We start from the raw sequence: 18,852 nt of genomic DNA on the forward strand, positions 1-18,852 counted from the left end.
ATCCTCTTTAGGAGACGATCCTGGCACTTACTGGACTTTCTTGGATGCCCTGAAGCCTTCTTAACAATGCAGTGGAAAGTTTTTTTTTTTTTTTTTTTTCATGGCAAAGAAGGACTATGCAATTCATCTGATCACTCTTCATAACATTACGGAGTATATGCAAATTGCTATTATAAAAACTTAAGCAGCAACTTTTCTAATTCCAATATTTATGTAATTCTCAAAACTTTTGGCCACGACTTTACTTACTTTTGTTGCCCGCTATTTTTACAATAATGGATGTATGTCGAGTCATTTTCAGAGGACAGTAAATCTATATTGCTATACAAGTTTCACATTGACTGCTCTAAGATATATCTGAGTTTCATTTCTATATTATTGTCCCTTAAGAAGATATACTGCAATGGTTGCTGAAATGTGTGGGGTGTACTCACTTCTCTAACTCTGATTGGATTCATCTGAAAGAAGGAAGTCATATACACCTAGGATGCCTGGAGGGTGAGTAAATAATGAGCTGTTTTTCATTTTTGGCTCAACTAACCCTTTAAATGCAGGTGGAAACAGGCCCTGAGATGCTGAGGAGGTCAGCTGTGAAATGTGACAGTTCTGGAACATTAGCATTCATTTGCTGTTCCCCCTGACCCCCACTGGCCGTAACCAAACACCGCATATGCGTAATATCTCTACTCTCTGCACAGTGACCCCCACACAATGTCATCAGCAAGTGTTCCCACATCTCCCAATAGTTACGGCTTGTGCGCTCTCTCTCTCTCTCTCTCTCTCTCTCTCTCTCTCTCTCTCTCTCTCTCTCTCTTTAACCTTTCAGTTCCCCTTCACATTCTCGGCCATATCCTCCTCTGCTGGTGACTGTCATTGATCTGTTGTGGGCTTTGAAGCGTGTGTGTTTTGACTGACAGCACCTGGACAGTGGGAGGGCCCTGCTTCAATGTGAAATATGATTACACCAGTGTAGAATTTCACCAGTTTCAGTGTTATGGATGAAGCACTGGAGTGCGTTCAAGTTATGAGAAGAGGCATAGTGGGTTGGATATGTGTTCAGAATAAAGATGGACTATAGAAGCCATGCCGGAAGGAAGACGGGCGGTTTGTATCGGCCCCCATGCAGCCCTGGTAAGATCAGAGCGGGACACTCTCGCACTCTACTCCGCATTTAGATTCGGCTAAATGCATCTTTCATTTTTTTTGCTGCTTCGAACACCTGCTCATGTGAAATTTCCAAACAATGCTTTTGTTACGTGATGGTTAGTTATTAAAAAAGGTTCACACTAAACGTGTAGCAGCCTTGATAAATCAGATTTCATCTCTTTTAACTTTTAAAAAATGTTAAAAGCTTTATTATATACTGACTAGTCTCATTGGCTTGATTGTTTATTCATAATCATATTTAAACTATTCTATTTTCCAGCTCTAAAGTGCTAAATGTGTAAAATAAGGCATTAAAATACAGTATTATAAAGTTCATAATTGTACATTGTGAAAATATGTATTTGTATGTAAATAATATAAACTTAAGTCATATTAATTTTAATTTTAGTTGTAAACTGCACACTTATTATTAATGAAACTGGAGCAAATCTTTCACACTAAAATAAACTAATTTGTAAATATCTCCATAATCACTTGAATTAATAAATGTATTACATTTCAAAGTAATTGTGATTCATATTTTCCATTTTAGTTACATTTTAGTAAACAGTAAAACAAACAAAGGTCTTACTACTTAAATAAATATAAATATCTCTTGCATAGTAAAAGTTGTTTTTGAGTAGTTTTTACTTTTTTTTTTCTTTTTTTTTTTTTTTTTTTTTTTAAGTTATCAACAAAATTAAAACTAATAACGTTTATTTTTCAGTAAGTTTTTTAAACCGATAAAGAAAGCAAAGGGTATTTTGGGTCGCACTGATATTTCATGTTAATAAATGTATGAACTTGGGGCAATTGAATTAAAGATCAAAAATTTCTCAGCATGTTCTTACCATTTGGTTTGGTTTGATCTTGTGAGTCTATTCTTGGCTCCGTTTTGAAATGCGTTCATGTATTTTCTGATCTCTGTGGTTACTCCGTGTCCATTGGAGAGCTGAGAGTGATTGAAAGCATGCGCCGTCTCAGCCTGACATGTGTACTCTTCAGCCTTCTGCCGTGTCACCAGTTTCTGATTTGCACAGCACTTTTTATTTATGTGTGTGTGTGTGTGTGTGTGTGTGTGTGTGTGTGTGCGTGCGCGTGAACATCTTTTCTGGGATATAACAAGTTCATTTGCTGTTAATGGTAGCTGGAGCAGGTGTGTCTCTCGTGCAGCTGTTATTTAATAGCGATCCTGGCATGCTTAACTCAAGCACACTCAATGATATTTAATGCTGGCTAAACTTCTTGTTCTTCACGAGGTGTTGATTTTTAGAAACTCCACCGCAGGGATAAACTGTTCTTGACTGCTCTGTTTTTTGTGATGTTTCTCACGTTGTTTTTAAGGTGACCATATGGTGTTTAGTCTGTCACTAAAGACGTGTTGAGTTGACAGATGCTTCTATTGTAGTTTGAGCTCTATTTTTAGGACCTGTCAACATGCATCAACAGTTTTGCCAAAGGTTTAGTGTCATATGTTGTGTGTGACAAGTCTCTCTCTCTCTCTCTCTGTGTCTCTCTATATATACACACACTTATGTATAAAGCAAATATGGGCCAAAGACAAAAGGGTCATTCAGTGTCAAATCAACCAAATTTCAAAACCTTCCCCTGCTTTGAGGAAAGATAGACATGTGTAGTGACGAAAGCCAAAATATTAAATATCCTGGATGAATATTTACTAAGTAATCCTGTATTTTGTAGAGGGAGGTCAAAATGGCAATTTTCACCTTAGTTTTGGAGGGGGGTAAAAATGACTCCAGAAATGCTGGACCTATCTGCAGCATTTGACACGGTAAATCACCAGATTCTTCTGTCTACCCTCTCATCATTGGGCATCACAGGGACTTCACTTCGCTGGTTCAAATCCTATCTCTCTGGCAGGTCTTTCAGAGTGGCCTGGGGAGGGGAGGTTTCCAAAACTCATCAACTGGTCACTGGGGTTCCTCAGGGATCAGTTCTTGGACCCCTCCTCTTCTCCATATATACCACATCTCTGGGCCCCATCATACAGGCACATGGCTTCTCCTACCATTGCTATGCTGATGACACACAGCTCTATCTTTCTTTCAAACCAGATGATCCATCAGTAGCTGCAAGGATCTCTGGCTGCCTGGCGGATATCTCTGCATGGATGAAGGAACACCATCTTCAGCTCAATCTAGCTAAAACTGAGCTCCTTGTCTTTCCTGCCACTCCAACTTTACAACATGACTTCTCCATCCAGTTAGGTTCATCAACAATTACCCCATCGACTTCAGCCAGAAATCTTGGTGTAATCTTTGATGACCAATTGACTTTTAAAGACCACATAGCTAAAACTGCTCGATCCTGCAGGTTTGCATTGCACAACATCAGAAAGATCAGGCCCTTCCTAACAGAGCATGCTGCACAACTCCTCGTACAGGCCCTGGTCATTTCCAGGCTGGACTACTGCAATGCTCTTTTAGCTGGTCTTCCAGCATGTACAATCAGGCCTCTACAAATGATTCAGAATGCAGCAGCACGGCTGGTCTTCAATGAGCCCAAGAAGGCCCATGTCACACCTCTCTTCATATCCCTGCACTGGCTACCGGTTACGGCTCGCATCAAATTCAAGACACTGATGCTGGCCTATAGGACAGCCACCGGCTCATCACCTGCCTACCTCCATTCACTACTACGCATCTACACTCCCTCCAGAAGTCTGAGATCCTCTAGTGAAAGACGCCTTATTGTACCACCACAGAGAGGCACGAAATCACTTTCCAAAACATTCTCCTTCAACGTCCCTGCCTGGTGGAATGATCTTCCCACCCCCATCCGGAACGCAGACTCCATTACTGTCTTCAAGCGACTGCTGAAAACCCATCTTTTTCGACACTATCTGACTCAAAAAAAAAAAAAAAAAAAAAAAAAAAAAATTCTTTTCCTCTCTTTCCTGATCTTCCCTTTCTAGCCCATACTCATCTAACAACGCCTGTCATATGGTATTTTTGAGCACTTCCTATGTTGATCTGCCTCCTTAGGATGAATCACTTGTTGTATTCCCAATTGTAAGTCGCTTTGGATAAAAGCGTCTGCTAAATGAATAAATGTAATGTAAATGTAAATGGCAGCATCATTATCTCATTTTTACACAGAGATTGGTTATATTAGTAAAATCTGTGGACTTTAGCTATCTTTGTTACATATGTGCCAATCTCTAAAAGATATTGAGATATCTTTAATACTTCTTGAGTTACAGGCATGCAAACTTTGGAGAAAAACTTAAAGTGCTATTTCCCCATTTTTGATTGGTCACCGTTGGCACATAGTGTGACAAAGATTGCTAAAATCAACGGATTTTACTAATCTAACCAATCTCTGTGTAAAAATAAGATAATAATACTACCATCATTCTGAAGTCGTTTTTACCCCCTGGAACTTGAAAATTTCCCTTTTTAACTCCCTCTACAAAATAGTGGGGTACTCAGTAAATATTCATCTGTGACATTTGAAATTTTGGCTTTAATCACTAAATGTGTCTATCTTTCTTCAGGATAAATATTAGCAAAATCAAAAATTTGGTTGAGTTGACACCTCTTTATAATTTTATTTCTGAACTAATGTAATTCAGTACTTTATATACCAAAAAATATTATGCATATTTTGAACAAGAATCATTAATGATAATTAGTTTCTACTTAAAGGAGTAGTTCACTTTCAGAACAAGAATGTACAGATAATGTACTCACCCCCTTGTCATCCAAGATGTTCATGTCTTTCTTTCTTTAGTTGTAAAGAAATTGTTTCTTGAGAAAAGCATTTCAGGATTTCTCTCCATATAATGGACTTCTATGGTGCCCCCTGAGTTTGAACTTCCAAAATGCAGCTTCAAAGGGCTCTAAACGAACACAGCCAAGAAAAAAAAGGGTCTTATCTAGCAAAACGATGGGTTATTTTCTAAAAATAAAAGATAAAAAACAATTTAAATACTTTTTAACCTTAAATGCTTAAGCATTTGAGATTAAAAAGTATACAAAGTTCAAACTTGTGTGCACCATAGAAGTCCATTTATATGGAGAGAAATCCTGAAATGTTTTCCTCAAAAAACACATGAACATCTTGAATGACAAGGGGGTGAGTACATTATCTGTAATTTTTTTTGTTCTGAAAGTGAACTACTCCTTTAAGGATCTCAATGCAACCCATGAAAACTAATTAATTGTCATGTTAAATCTTTGCCAATCTTTTTCAATATCCTTCAAACCACTAGGTTTTACCCATTTGTCAACAAGAATTTTTGAAGCATTTAAAATATACAGTTGAAGTCAAAAGTTTACATACACCTTGCAGAATCTGCTAAATGTTAATTATTTGACCAAAATAAGAGGGATCATACCAAATGCATGTTTTTTTTAATTTAGTACTGACCTGAATAAGATATTTCACACAAAAGATGTCCACAAGGGAAATTATAGTTGAATTTATAAAAGTGACCTTGTGCAAAAGTTTATATACACTTAATTCTTAATACTGTGATGTAGCACAGATGTTTTTTTTTTTTTTCAGTGAGTACCTTGTTAAACTGTTAAACTGCCCTCTGTTTTTCAGAAAAGTCCTTCAGGTCCCACAAATTCTTTGGTTTTCCAGCATTTTTGTGTTTTTGAACCCTTTCCAACAATGACTGTATGATTTTGAGATCCATCTTTTCACACTGAGGACAACTGAGGGACACATATGCAACTATTACTATAACCTTCTGCAATAGTTGCATATGAGTTAGGGCTGGGCGATTAATCGAAAAGTAATCGAAATCGACATTCAGAACCTATAATCGATCAAATTTTTCCAGGTCAATTATTTCAATTACTTTCCCTTTAAAAACATTACTGCGTGTGGAGTCAGGTGACCCCGCTCCGTTACGTTGCGTTATTCCGCCGACATGTCGATGGAGAGCTTAAGCAGTATTTATACAGTAAAAAGTATTTACAGGATATACAAGAGTAATTTTATTAGGGCTGGGCGATTTGGCCTAAAATGAAAATCTCGATTAATTGAACATTTTAACTCGATTACGATTAATGAACGATTATTTTATTTATTAATAAAATGATATTTAATTATATTTATATAATATTTATTTTTTTGCCCTCATAGTTCACTGATAAGTTTTGTACAGTAAATATGCTCACATATTACAAGTGAGAGATTTTTGAATGAAGGGTGCATTACTTGATTTTAAAATAATTGAAGGAAACACACACCATCTACTATCTATGATTATTTATTGAACATCAGTGTTGAACAACTGAAATTAAAGCACACATTGCTTAAAACGAACAGTCACATTTTTCTTAAATTAGTGAAAAGAAATAACTTGCAATTTTGGAAACAAAATAAATTATTTTCAATGTTTCAATGAAAATAAGCAGTACTTTTCTGCCGTGCCATGGTTACTGTCAGTGTTACTACAGTAAAACCATGGTAAACATTGGTGATTTGTAGATTGAAACGCCGGATCGTCAGAATACTGTCAATTACACTTGTTTAATTGTTGTTGTTTTTTTAAATTGCCTTATATTGGCATTGTAAGCATATGATTTAAAAACATTTTTATATAAAATTATTAGTGAAACATTATATACATCTTTATTTGACCTCAAAGTAGAGACCTGCACAGAAACAGAGTGCGGCGCAGGACAAAACTTGATGCGCGAGTGGGTAGAAACTCGTGTGTGTGCGGGATGCGGGAGAATAAAATGATTGGAGGGACTCCCGGAAAATAGAAATATATAAACATAAAATATCTAAAAACATACAAATTGTCATTCATCTATTACACAAAAGCAACACGAACAACTAATATAACTTAAAAATGATTAACAGGTGTAAGAATAGGAAGTTTCTGGAATGCAAGGCTTAAGTTAGAATCCACTCACCGCTCAAAAGTTCTTGTGCACTGCTTAATATTGCGTGCGCACAAATCCACTCATTGCAACACACGAAGTGTAGACACTGTTAAATATTCATTGTGCATATATTCATTGTGTTATAAGAGTTGTCTGAGATCGCGATGAACTGAGATAGGCAGGGAGTGTTGTTTGCTTGCATTCTGCCATGCATGCACGCAGCAGCCCATGCTTGCTTTTCTGTTAAGAATAAGATCGATGTACTCAAAAAATCTGTATAGGTAACTTCAATGCAGGCTTTTGCGGGCGGGAGAGGGACAAAACATGAATCTCACGGGCGGGAGTGGGACGAGATAACATATATTTCCGTGCAGACTGAAAAATCTGTCACGCGCAGGTCTCTACCTCTAAGCATATCAGCTCCCGCGCCCCCCGTGTGAACTCTGGCGCCTCCCTGTTTTTAAAGGGAAAGTAATCGAAATAATCGACCTGGAAAAATTTGATTGATTATAGGTTCTGAATGTCGATTTCGATTACTTTTCGATTAATCGCCCAGCCCTAAATTTTATTTAGAAGAGATACTGCTTATTTTCTACTTTTAATATTTATTATTATTTTATAAATAATTTATTTTGTTTCCAAAAGTGCAAGTTATTTATTTCCACTAATTTAAGAAAAATGTGACTTTTCGTTTTAAGCAATGTGTGCTTTCATTTCAGTTGTTCAACACTGATGTTCAATAAATAATCACAGATAGTAGATAGTGTGTGTGCACCCTTCATTCAAAAATCTCTCACTTGTAATATGTGAGCATATTTACTGTACAAAACTTGTCAGTGAACTATGAGGGCAAAAAAATAAATATATTATTTAAATATAATTAAATATAGTTTTATTAATGAATAAAAAAATAATAATCGTTCATTAATCGTAATCGGGTTAAAATGTTCAATTAATCGAGATTTTGATTTTAGGCCAAATCGCCCAGCCCTAATATGAGTCCCTCAGTTGTCCTCAGCGTGAAAAGATGGAAAGGGTTCAAATACACAAAAATGCTGGAAAACCAAAGAATTTGTGGGACCTGAAGGACTTTTCTGAAAAACACAGGGCAGTTTTTTTATTTTAGTAAAATAATGAACATTTTTGCAGATTCTGCAAGGTGTTTGTAAACTTTTGACCTCAACTGTATATAATTTAGTTGACTAAAAAATACAGTAAAAACTGTAATATTTTGAAATATTGTTACATATAACATAAAATAACTGTTGTCCATTTTAATATATTGTAAAATGTAATTTATTCCTGTGATCAAAGCTGATTTTTCAGCATCATTACTCCAGTCTGTAGTGTCACATTGTCCTTTAAAAAACATTCTGATTTGCTGCTCACGAAACATTTCTGATTATTATCAGTGTTGAAAACAGTTAGACTTTATATAGTCTGAATTAGGCTACTGTTTGCTATTACTGAGGCAGATCCTCACACACACACACTTCTATTGGTCGAATGCCATACTAAAACATCTCAGTCATTCAAAGCCTGTGTCATAAAAGGCTCTTTAATGGTTATGTTCCCGGGTCTCTGCCAAGGAGACATTTCTTGAGTGCTGCATGGCTATTGGATTTTAAAAGTGTAAAATGAGATGAATGTGACAGCCAGTTTCAGAATAAGATGAAAAATACAACTGTAATGCTAAACACGCCACTGAATTAATCATAATCTATGCAAGTCCTACTGTGTGTGATGATAGTTTAGTGGTCTAGTGGTCATCTGAAGGTCAACAGTTCAAACCAAAATCCAGCCTGTCGTTGAGCAGGGAACTTATTTAGTTAATAAGTTAACATGAGTGTTCCTGTATATAATGTATTTAATTCAATTTATTTGAAATGCAACAGAATCATGGGTTGTGTGTTAACGGTGTGTTTGTTCATTTTTCAGAGAAGACCCGCAAGGAGGTGGTGTCTAAAGGCTCTGGTGGGATGGAGATCATTCTGTCATCTCTGGAGGTAACTTGACTTCAATCACATCCGTTTCATCTCATATCAAGTTTAAGGCTTTTTCAGATGCTAATCCACTTGATTTTGTGCAGAATACACAGGATTTGCAGACCACTCTCAACATCCTCTCTATCTTGAATGAACTGCTGACTGTGGGTGAGTTTCTGTTGTAATTGATGATTCAAAACAAAATTGTTCAAATTTGTTTTTATTAATTGAAATAAAGCTAAAATAAAATAGAATAAAATCAAATATTAATATTGCCAAATAAGCCAAACATAACCCTATAAAGCCTGCAATTGATACACAGGTGTCTAAGGACTCTAAATTACCAGTACGTATAATCAAAATTTTGCTGAAAAATTTGTTGTACACAATTTACACCATTAACCTTTATATTGTTAGTAATATTTTAACATCTGCAATATAATATCTTTATGTCTGCTATACTGTTATGAAGATCTTGTTTATGTAGATGACAAGCTATCAGAATTTCATAATTTTTGGTCATATAAATGTCAGCAAATGCACCAAATTGTCTATTTTGCTCTGTTTTGACTCTGTGCTCCATATTATATATACTATATATGATACTAAACAAAAGCACATTTATTTGTTTGCTTGTTTGTATTTTGTTCAAAACAAACAAGCAAAAAATTATTAGATTATTTCCTTGAGTTTCCTTTACAGGGTTAAAAAGTTAAACTGAAGTAAACTAAAAACTAAAGTTTAAACTAAAATATAAAAACAATATAATTACAAAAACATTCAGGAAACAACACATTATTAAGAATGAAGTGTATGTAAACTTTTGAACAGGGTCATTTTTATAAATTCAACTATTTTCTCATTTTCTTGTATATGTAACCTTCTTTTATGTGAAATATCTTATTCAGGTCAGTACTAAATGCAAAATAGCCTGCATGTCTGTATAATCCCTCTTATTTTGGAAAAACAATACATTTACCAAAAAAATACAGTAAAAACATTAATATTTTGAAATATTATTGGAATTTAAAATAACTGTTTTTCATGTGCACATATAGTAAAATTAAATGTATTTATGTGATCAAAGCTGAATTTTCTGCATCATTGCTCCAGTCTTCAGTGTCACATGATCCTTCAGAAATCAGTCTAAAATTATGATTTACTGCTCAAGAAACATTTCTGATTATTAACAAGGTTAAAATTAAAAAAAATATTAAAACTGAAATTGAAAAATAAATAAAAGCTAAATAGAAATAATAATATAAATTACATAAAATACAAAAACTTTAACTAAATTTGCCAATATAAAAATAAAAGCTATTTTAAAGTATTAATACATACAATAATAGTAAATAAAACATGCTCCCAACATGTTAATCATGCTAAAAACATGCTAATCATGCTAGAAACATGCTAACAACATCCTAGTAATTTCTTAATTATGTTAGTAATGCTAACATCATGCTAGCAACATTCTAATAATGTTAGCTACATGCTAGTAACATGCTAATCATGTTAGAAACATGCTAACAACATGCTAATCATGCTAGAAACATGCTAACAACATCCTAGTAATTTCTTAATTATGTTAGTAATGCTAACATCATGCTAGCAACATTCTAATAATGTTAGCTACACGCTAGTAACATGCTAATCATGTAAGAAACATGCTAACAACATGCTAATCATGCTAGAAACATGTTAACAAAATGTTAAACATGCTAGAAACATGCTAACAATATGCTAATGTTAGTAGCATGCTAATCATGTTAATCATGCTAGAAATATGCTAGTAGCATGCTATTGATGATAGAAACATGCTAGCAGCATCTGACAGACTGTATTGCCTTCAAAGCATTCAAGCTTTAAAACTACTTTAAACTTCAATCTTTTTCAAACTGAAAAACTTCTACAACTTTTGAAACTTCTAAAAAACTTTTAAAAACTTTCTGATCAGGCTTTCTCAAGCCAACTTAAAATTTGTCTTGACCAACTTTTTATATCTAGTTTAAACCTATCTTTATTTGTCAATTTGTAAGATTTTTTTTTTCACCATTTGTTTCTTTAATTAGTTGGTAATTGATTTCTTTATTGCTTTTTTTAGTGGCACTCCTCCTAGACTATTTGTTCTGAACACTAGAATCAGCTGAAAGACACTCTAATCAGGACACTGCAGTCAAAACAGTGTGTTTCTGAAGGTCAGTATGGTTGTGTCAGGTCAGGCGTAATCTTGCTGTGTTTGTTGTGGTAGGTGGAGGCCGCAGGACCGGGGTGTTTGTGTCTAAAGGAGGAACAGCGATTCTCCTGCAGCTGCTGGTGAGCTCCAGCAAAGACCCACCGGCCAATGAGGAGCTGATGCTCCAAATTCATTCTCTGCTGGTCAAAGTCGGCCCCAAAGGTAAGAAAGACACTAAAACTACACTTGTTTTCACTTTACCTCAAATCAAAACTATATTTGGTACAATCCAAACAGTTTGAATCAGGTGACGTTAGATTACAATGTCAGATATTGCAGTGTCAAATAAACCATTTCTAATGACATCACTTCCATTTCAGACAGAAAGTTTGGTGTAAAAGCACGTCTGAACGGGGCTCTGAATGTGACTTTGAATCTAGTGAAGCATAATCTGCAGAACCACAAGCTGTTGCTGCCATGCCTTCAAGTGCTTCGGGTCTACTCAAGCAACTGTACGTACTTGCTTTATGTTTAAGTTTGCAGTATGCTGATATAAAAGCCATGACATGCTCACTGACATTCTAAAAACACTACAGTAAACTTCATCAGGACTTTCTGTCTCTTCCTGTAGTGGTAAATGCAGTGTCGCTGGGAAAGAGTGGCGCTTTGGAGAGCATGTTCGAAATCATTGGACCCTTCAGCAAAAAGAGCACCACTTTGCTGAAGTATGTCGTGTTTGTTCATGTTTACTATATCTGAGAAACAGTGACAAGAGTGATACTGATCACCAAATATGTGGTGACAACAAAAAATGTAATCAACTTGTTTTTTTTCTTTTCTTTATTTGTTTGATGTATTTGATTTGTGTGGGGTTTTTTGTTTTTTTTTAAACAGAGTTGCCTTGGACACATTGGCGGCATTACTGAAGTCTGGTAAGATTCTTTTTTGGATAATTATCATATGACCTTTCAAGAACATGTTAATATGATAGATAAATAGACAGACAGACAGACAGATGGATAGATGGATAGACAGACAGATGGATAGATGGATAGATAGACAGGTAGATAGACAGACAGACCAATAGATGGATAGATAGACAGACAGACAGACAGACAGACAGACAGACAGACGGATAGATAGATATATAGACAGACAGGTAGATAGACAGACAGGCGGATAGATAGACAGACAGACAGACGGACGGATAGATGGATAGATGGACAGACAGGTAGATAGACAGACAGGCGGATAGATGGATAGATAGACAGGTAGATAGACAGACAGGCGGATAGATGGATAGATAGATAGATAGATGGACGGACGGACGGACGGACGGATTGATGGATAGATAGACAGGTAGATAGGTAGACAGACAGACAGGTAGATAGACAGACAGACAGGCGGATAGATAGATAGATAGACAGACAGACAGACAGACAGACGGACGGATTGATGGATAGATAGACAGGTAGATAGATAGACAGACAGACAGACAGACAATAGATGGATAGACAGACAGGTAGATAGACAGACAGACGGATAGATGGATAGATAGACAGACAGACGGATAGATAGATATATAGACAGACAGATGGATAGATAGATATATAGACAGACAGACAGGTAGATAGACAGACAGACGGATAGATGGATAGATAGACAAACAGATGGATAGATAGATATATAGACAGACAGGTAGATAGACAGACAGACAGACAGACGGACGGACGGATAGATGGATAGATAGACAAACAGATGGATAGATAGATATATAGACAGACAGGTAGATAGACAGACAGACAGACGGACGGACGGATTGATGGATAGATAGACAGGTAGATAGGTAGACAGACAGACAGGTAGATAGACAGACAGACGGATAAATGGATAGATAGACAGACAGACGGATAGATAGATATATAGACAGACAGATGGATAGATAGATATATAGACAGACAGACAGGTAGATAGACAGACAGACGGATAGATGGATAGATAGACAAACAGATGGATAGATAGATAGATAGATATATAGACAGACAGGTAGATAGATAGACAGACAGACAGACAGACAGACAGACAGACGGACGGACGGATAGATGGATAGATAGACAAACAGATGGATAGATAGATATATAGACAGACAGGTAGATAGACAGACAGACAGACAGACGGACGGATTGATGGATAGATAGACAGGTAGATAGGTAGACAGACAGACAGGTAGATAGACAGACAGACGGATAAATGGATAGATAGACAGACAGACAGACAGACAGACAGACAGACAGACAGATAGACAGACAGACAGACAGACAGACAGACAGACAGACAGACAGACAGACGGATAGATGGATAGACAGACAGACAGACAGACAGACAGACAGACAGACAGACAGACAGACAGATAGATGGATAGATAGACAGATAGATGGATACCGTAAATCCCCTAATACAGGCCCGGGCCTTTATTTTACTCAAGCGCATCGCGGTCCAGGCCTTTATTAGGAGGAGGCCAGAATTAGAGACAGGCCTCAATTTCTATTTGAGCAAAACGAACTACCAGTAGAATAAAAAAAAGAGATTTTGTGTCTATTTGAACCTATAAAATACTAGGTGCATTTAATAATCGCTCCGCTCCAGCTCCGCTCTGGGTTCATAATTTCCCGCTCCACTCCTCGCTCACTGATATCAGAAACACCGCTCTGTGTCAAAAAAAAAAAAAAAAATGTTTGAAATACAACGGTCCTGTTCATAACACATATTAAAATAAAATAACAGGAGAGTTTGGAACACTAGTGTGCAAACTTTATTCCTACCACATACAAAGCTAATAACATTGTCAGCATTAAAAGAGTATAACTGCTTTATGCCGTGCAAAGTTTGTAATGAAAATAAAAATACATTTTCGTCAGTTATTTTACCTATGAATCCCTGCATTTCTTACAGATGTCTGTTTATTCGAAATCAGATACCATTAGATTTGTTTTAATGCATTATTGACAGAGCGATTGCATGTGAATAAGTGTTGTACCTGTTTAAATCATGCTTTCACCTGAAAATATTCATTATCTAGGAACAAACTAATGCCTTGTGAACTATAATTTACCGCTCATCCATTGCCGTCATCATAGCCTTTACATTATTTCTGATTTGAGTGATCCATCTCTATCAAGTTATCTAAACATGTTTAACATATGAATTCTTGCTTAATATGCAGTTATATTACGGACCGTTGGCATGAATTGTACTCATGATGGAGAGGTGGCGGAGCACTCTTGGAGCGAGTGAAAACCACGACGCTCCGACTTTTCAAAAATCCGCTCCTCCCTCCAATCAAAATTACACCGCTCCACTCCGTGCTCCGCTCACATACTCTGCTGCCCAGACATACGTTGTTTCTAATAATAGCCCCGGCCGCTATTAGAGACCGGCCATTATTTACCTCAGCTGACAACGAGACCAATGTTGGAGACCCGGCCGCTAATGGAATACAGGCCAATATTAGAGGATTTACGGTAGATAGACAGACAGACAGACAGACAGACGGATAGATGGATAGACAGACAGACAGACAGATAGATGGATAGATAGATAGACAGACAGACAGACAGACAGACAGACAGACAGACAGACAGATAGATGGATAGACAGACAGACGGATAGATAGATAGACAGACAGACAGACAGACGGATAGATAGATAGATAGACAGACAGACAGACAGACAGACAGACAGACAGATAGATGGATAGATAGACAGACAGACAGATAGATGGATAGATAGACAGACAGACAGACGGATAGATGGATAGACAGACAGACAGACAGACGGATAGATGGATAGATGGATAGACAGACAGACAGACGGATAGATGGATAGACAGACAGACAGACAGACAGACAGACAGACAGACAGACAGACAGACGGATAGATGGATAGATAGACAGACAGACAGACAGACAGACAGACAGACAGACGGATAGATGGATAGACAGACGGATAGATGGATAGACAGACAGACAGACGGATAGATGGATAGACAGACAGACAGACAGATAGACAGACAGACAGACAGACAGACAGACGGATAGATGGACAGACAGACAGACAGACAGACAGACAGACAGACAGACAGACGGATAGATGGATAGACAGACAGACAGACGGATAGATGGATAGACAGACAGACAGACAGACAGACAGACAGACAGACAGACAGACGGATAGATGGATAGACAGACAGACAGACAGACAGACAGACAGCATCTGGTACAAAACATTTTGTTGTCATATGTGACCCTGGACCACAAAACCAGTCATAAGGTTAAATTTTACTAAATTGAGATGTATAGATCATATGAAAGCTCAATAAATAAGTTTTCTATTGATGTATGGTTTGTTAGGATAGGACGATATTTGGCTGAGATACAACTATTTGAAAATCTGGAATCTGAGGGTGCAAAAAAATCTAAATACTGAGAAAATCACCTTTAAAGTTGTCCAAATTAAGTTCTTAACAATGCATATTACTAATCAAAAATTACATTTTGATATGTTTGCAGTAGGAATTTTACAAAAAATCTTCATGGAACATGATCTTTACTTAATTTCCTAATGATTTTTGGCATAAAAGAAAAATCAATAATTTTGACCCATACAATGTATTTTTGGCTATTATTACAAATATACCCCAGCGACTTAAGACTTAAGAATTCAGCTTTTATCACATCAATAAATAGCATTTTAACATTTTTAAATAGAAAATCTTACCAACCCCTAATATTATAGACCAATTTGGAGTAGACGTCACTTGCAGCTGTTGTGGTGTCAGTAAAAACACTGGTAACAAGTGAAGTGAAACGAAAAAAAAAAAACAAGGAATAAAAGATAAAATGTGTTGTTGTGCCTTTGGATGTCCGAATCGGAATGCATATCATTTTTATAGAATTTGTAAAAAAGTAATTTGAAGCTAAATGCAGTTTATGCGTTTAAACAGACAAATGAATGAAACCTGCTATGATAACTTGAGCTTAAATTTGATTCAAACAATAGGTCTACATAATATTCACATATGCACTTCGTAGGGAACATATTATATTAGCCCTACAGCATGAAATACTATTTAAACCTAAAACATTTTACATTAAACAATTTTATCTCATAATTCTGACTTTTTTCTCTCACAAATGCAAGGTTATATCTCGTATTTCAGCCTTTATAACTCGACGACAGGGAGTTTGTCCATTCTGAGGGGAAAAGAATCAGAAGTGTGGGATATAAACTCAAAAGAGAGAATGACGAGCTGATTTTTCTTATTAGAATTATGAGATATAATCTTGGTGTTGTGAGAATAAAGTCAGAATTTTTAAAAAATAAACTCTAATTTACCTTTTTTATTCTTTTATTCCATGGTTTCCATAGACTGCCGCTTGAAAACTTTAATTTTCTGCCACTGTATAGGCTCCGCCCACAAAAAGATGTCAGCACTGTTGGCAAACACTGAATTGATCTATTGAATGATAGTGTACACATGCACCCAGTACAAAACATATTGTTGCAGTGCTGTTAATGATGTCTATAACAGGTGTCTTATGTGTGTGATCTTTAGGAATGAATGCCCGTCGGGCAGTGGACAGAGGATATCTTCCCACGCTACTCGCAATCTATCAAGATTGGCACCGCAATGACACACGTCACCGCCATATGGTTATCCGCAAGAGCATTCTGGGTTGCATCAAAAACCTCACTAACATTAAGCTTGGCAGGAAGGCCTTCATAGACGCCAATGGGATGAGGATCCTTTATAACACATCCACTGTATGACAGTGTTTCATAAATATTTATTTTATTTTTACTCTCATTGGAATATGCCATATAACAGTATAAATATATAACTGTGATGTGTTTCAGGAGTGCCTGTCTGTCCGGACACTGGATCCACTGGTCAATACCTCCAGTCTAATTATGAGGAAGTGCTTTCCAAAGAATCGCCTACCACTGCCTACTATTAAAAGTGTCTTTCACCACCCGCTACCACACATACCAGCTGGTGGACCGGTGGCGCAGCTGTACAACCAGCCGCCTGGAGGTACTTCACTCATTGCTATTGGTGTTGGTGCATGACAAATCTTAGTTTTGCCTTGAAGTCACAATAAATTTAAAATGCACCATACAGTTGAGGTCAAAAGTTTGCATACACCTTGCAGAATCTGCAAAATGTTAATTATTTTACCAAAATAAGAGGGATCATACAGAATGCATGTTATCTTTTATTTAGTACTGACCTGAATAAGATATTTTGCATAAAAGATGTTTACATACAGTCCACAAGAGAAAATAAAAGCTGAATTTATAAAAATGACCCTGTTCAAAAGTTTACATACACTTGAGTGCAAATTCTTGCATTAGTGCGCAATTTCATGAACACGCTAATGGGAGGGGAACATTCCGGGAGTGATTTACTGACAATGCGCACAAGAACACAGACGCAGTCAGATCATTTCCATAATGACCAGCGCAATCTAACAAGAGCAGTGCAAATTACTTCATGTCTTTCTTTATTCATTTGCAAAGAAATTAGGTTTTTTGAGGAAAACGTTTCAGGATTTTTCTCCATATAGTGGACTTCTATGGTGCCCCCGAGTTTGAACTTCCAAAATGCAATTTAAACGCAGCTGCAAACGATCCCGAATCCGGTTATAAACGATCCCAGCTTAGGAAGAGTCTTATCTAGCGAAACGATCAGTTATTTTTATAAAAAAAAAATACAATTTTAAATACTTTTTAACTTCAGTCACAAGTCTTGTCTTGCTCTCCCTGAACTTCTGGTTATGCTGTCTACACTGGATACGGCACGAGGCGGCGCGGCACGGCGCGACACGGCAAATCCCTGACAGTAATCTGCTGTGTTCTATTTATGACGTGCTCACACAAAGTTTAAATGATTTGCAACTGTCGCGTCCGGTGTAGACACAGTGTAAGAGTATGTTGAAGAACTCCCATCGTATTTTCAACCTCAACTTCAAAAATCATTTCAAAATCATCCTACATCGCTGCAGAAGTACTGACCCAGTCTTTGCAAAGTGAACATGCAAAAAAAGATCAAACATCCTTAACAAAAAATGTAAAACAGCACTGTAGGACGAACATGAGATGGGAGTTTTTCGACATACCTGTCTTGAACCAGAATAAAACTGAGTTCAGGGAGAGCAAGACAAGACAATGTAATTTTTTTATGAAAACAACCGGTCATTTCGCTAGATAAGACCCTTCTTCCTCGGCTGGGTTTTGGGATAGTTTGAAGCCGCATTTAAACTGAATTTTGGAAGTTCAAACTTCACCATTGAAGGGCACCATTGGGGCACCATTGAAGTCCACTATATGGAAATAAAACCTAAAATGTCTCCCTCAAAAAACATAATTTCTTTACGGCTGAAGAAAGAAAGACATGAATATGTTGGATGGCAAGGGGGTGAGTACATTATCTTTAATTTTTAGTTCTGTGAACTTCTTTCAGACATGCTTTTTGGTAATTTGACAAATGCCCGTAATTTGACAATCACAAACATTAGTAAAACATGTTGCGTGATTTATTTTAATACTCTCCTCCAATAAATTGTGTCTGAAAGGGAAATGGCTACAAATGTATATTATTCAGTAAGGTCAGGTG

The 18,852-nt window shown here is 36.6% G+C and overlaps 2 protein-coding genes across 2 annotated transcripts in view; one reads left to right on the forward strand and one right to left on the reverse strand.

Annotated features, from left to right (window-relative positions):
* naa35 (N-alpha-acetyltransferase 35, NatC auxiliary subunit) overlaps positions 1 to 2,136 on the reverse strand; it is a 39,869-nt gene extending 37,733 nt beyond the window's left edge. The window contains exon 1 of the mRNA XM_073819177.1: positions 1,998 to 2,136. The gene's annotated coding sequence lies outside the window, so the exon portion shown is untranslated. The remainder of the gene's footprint in view (positions 1 to 1,997) is intronic.
* agtpbp1 (ATP/GTP binding carboxypeptidase 1) overlaps positions 1 to 18,852 on the forward strand; it is a 75,681-nt gene that overhangs the window by 17,328 nt on the left and 39,501 nt on the right. The window contains exons 4-11 of the mRNA XM_073818864.1: positions 8,955 to 9,022; positions 9,106 to 9,169; positions 11,253 to 11,399; positions 11,558 to 11,689; positions 11,809 to 11,902; positions 12,072 to 12,109; positions 16,792 to 17,000; positions 17,094 to 17,271. Of these exons, the coding sequence (XP_073674965.1) occupies positions 8,955 to 9,022; positions 9,106 to 9,169; positions 11,253 to 11,399; positions 11,558 to 11,689; positions 11,809 to 11,902; positions 12,072 to 12,109; positions 16,792 to 17,000; positions 17,094 to 17,271 (930 nt within the window). The remainder of the gene's footprint in view (positions 1 to 8,954; positions 9,023 to 9,105; positions 9,170 to 11,252; positions 11,400 to 11,557; positions 11,690 to 11,808; positions 11,903 to 12,071; positions 12,110 to 16,791; positions 17,001 to 17,093; positions 17,272 to 18,852) is intronic.

This window comes from Garra rufa, chromosome 15 (assembly GCF_049309525.1).
Source record: "Garra rufa chromosome 15, GarRuf1.0, whole genome shotgun sequence".
NCBI classification, from domain to species: Eukaryota; Metazoa; Chordata; class Actinopteri; order Cypriniformes; family Cyprinidae; genus Garra; species Garra rufa.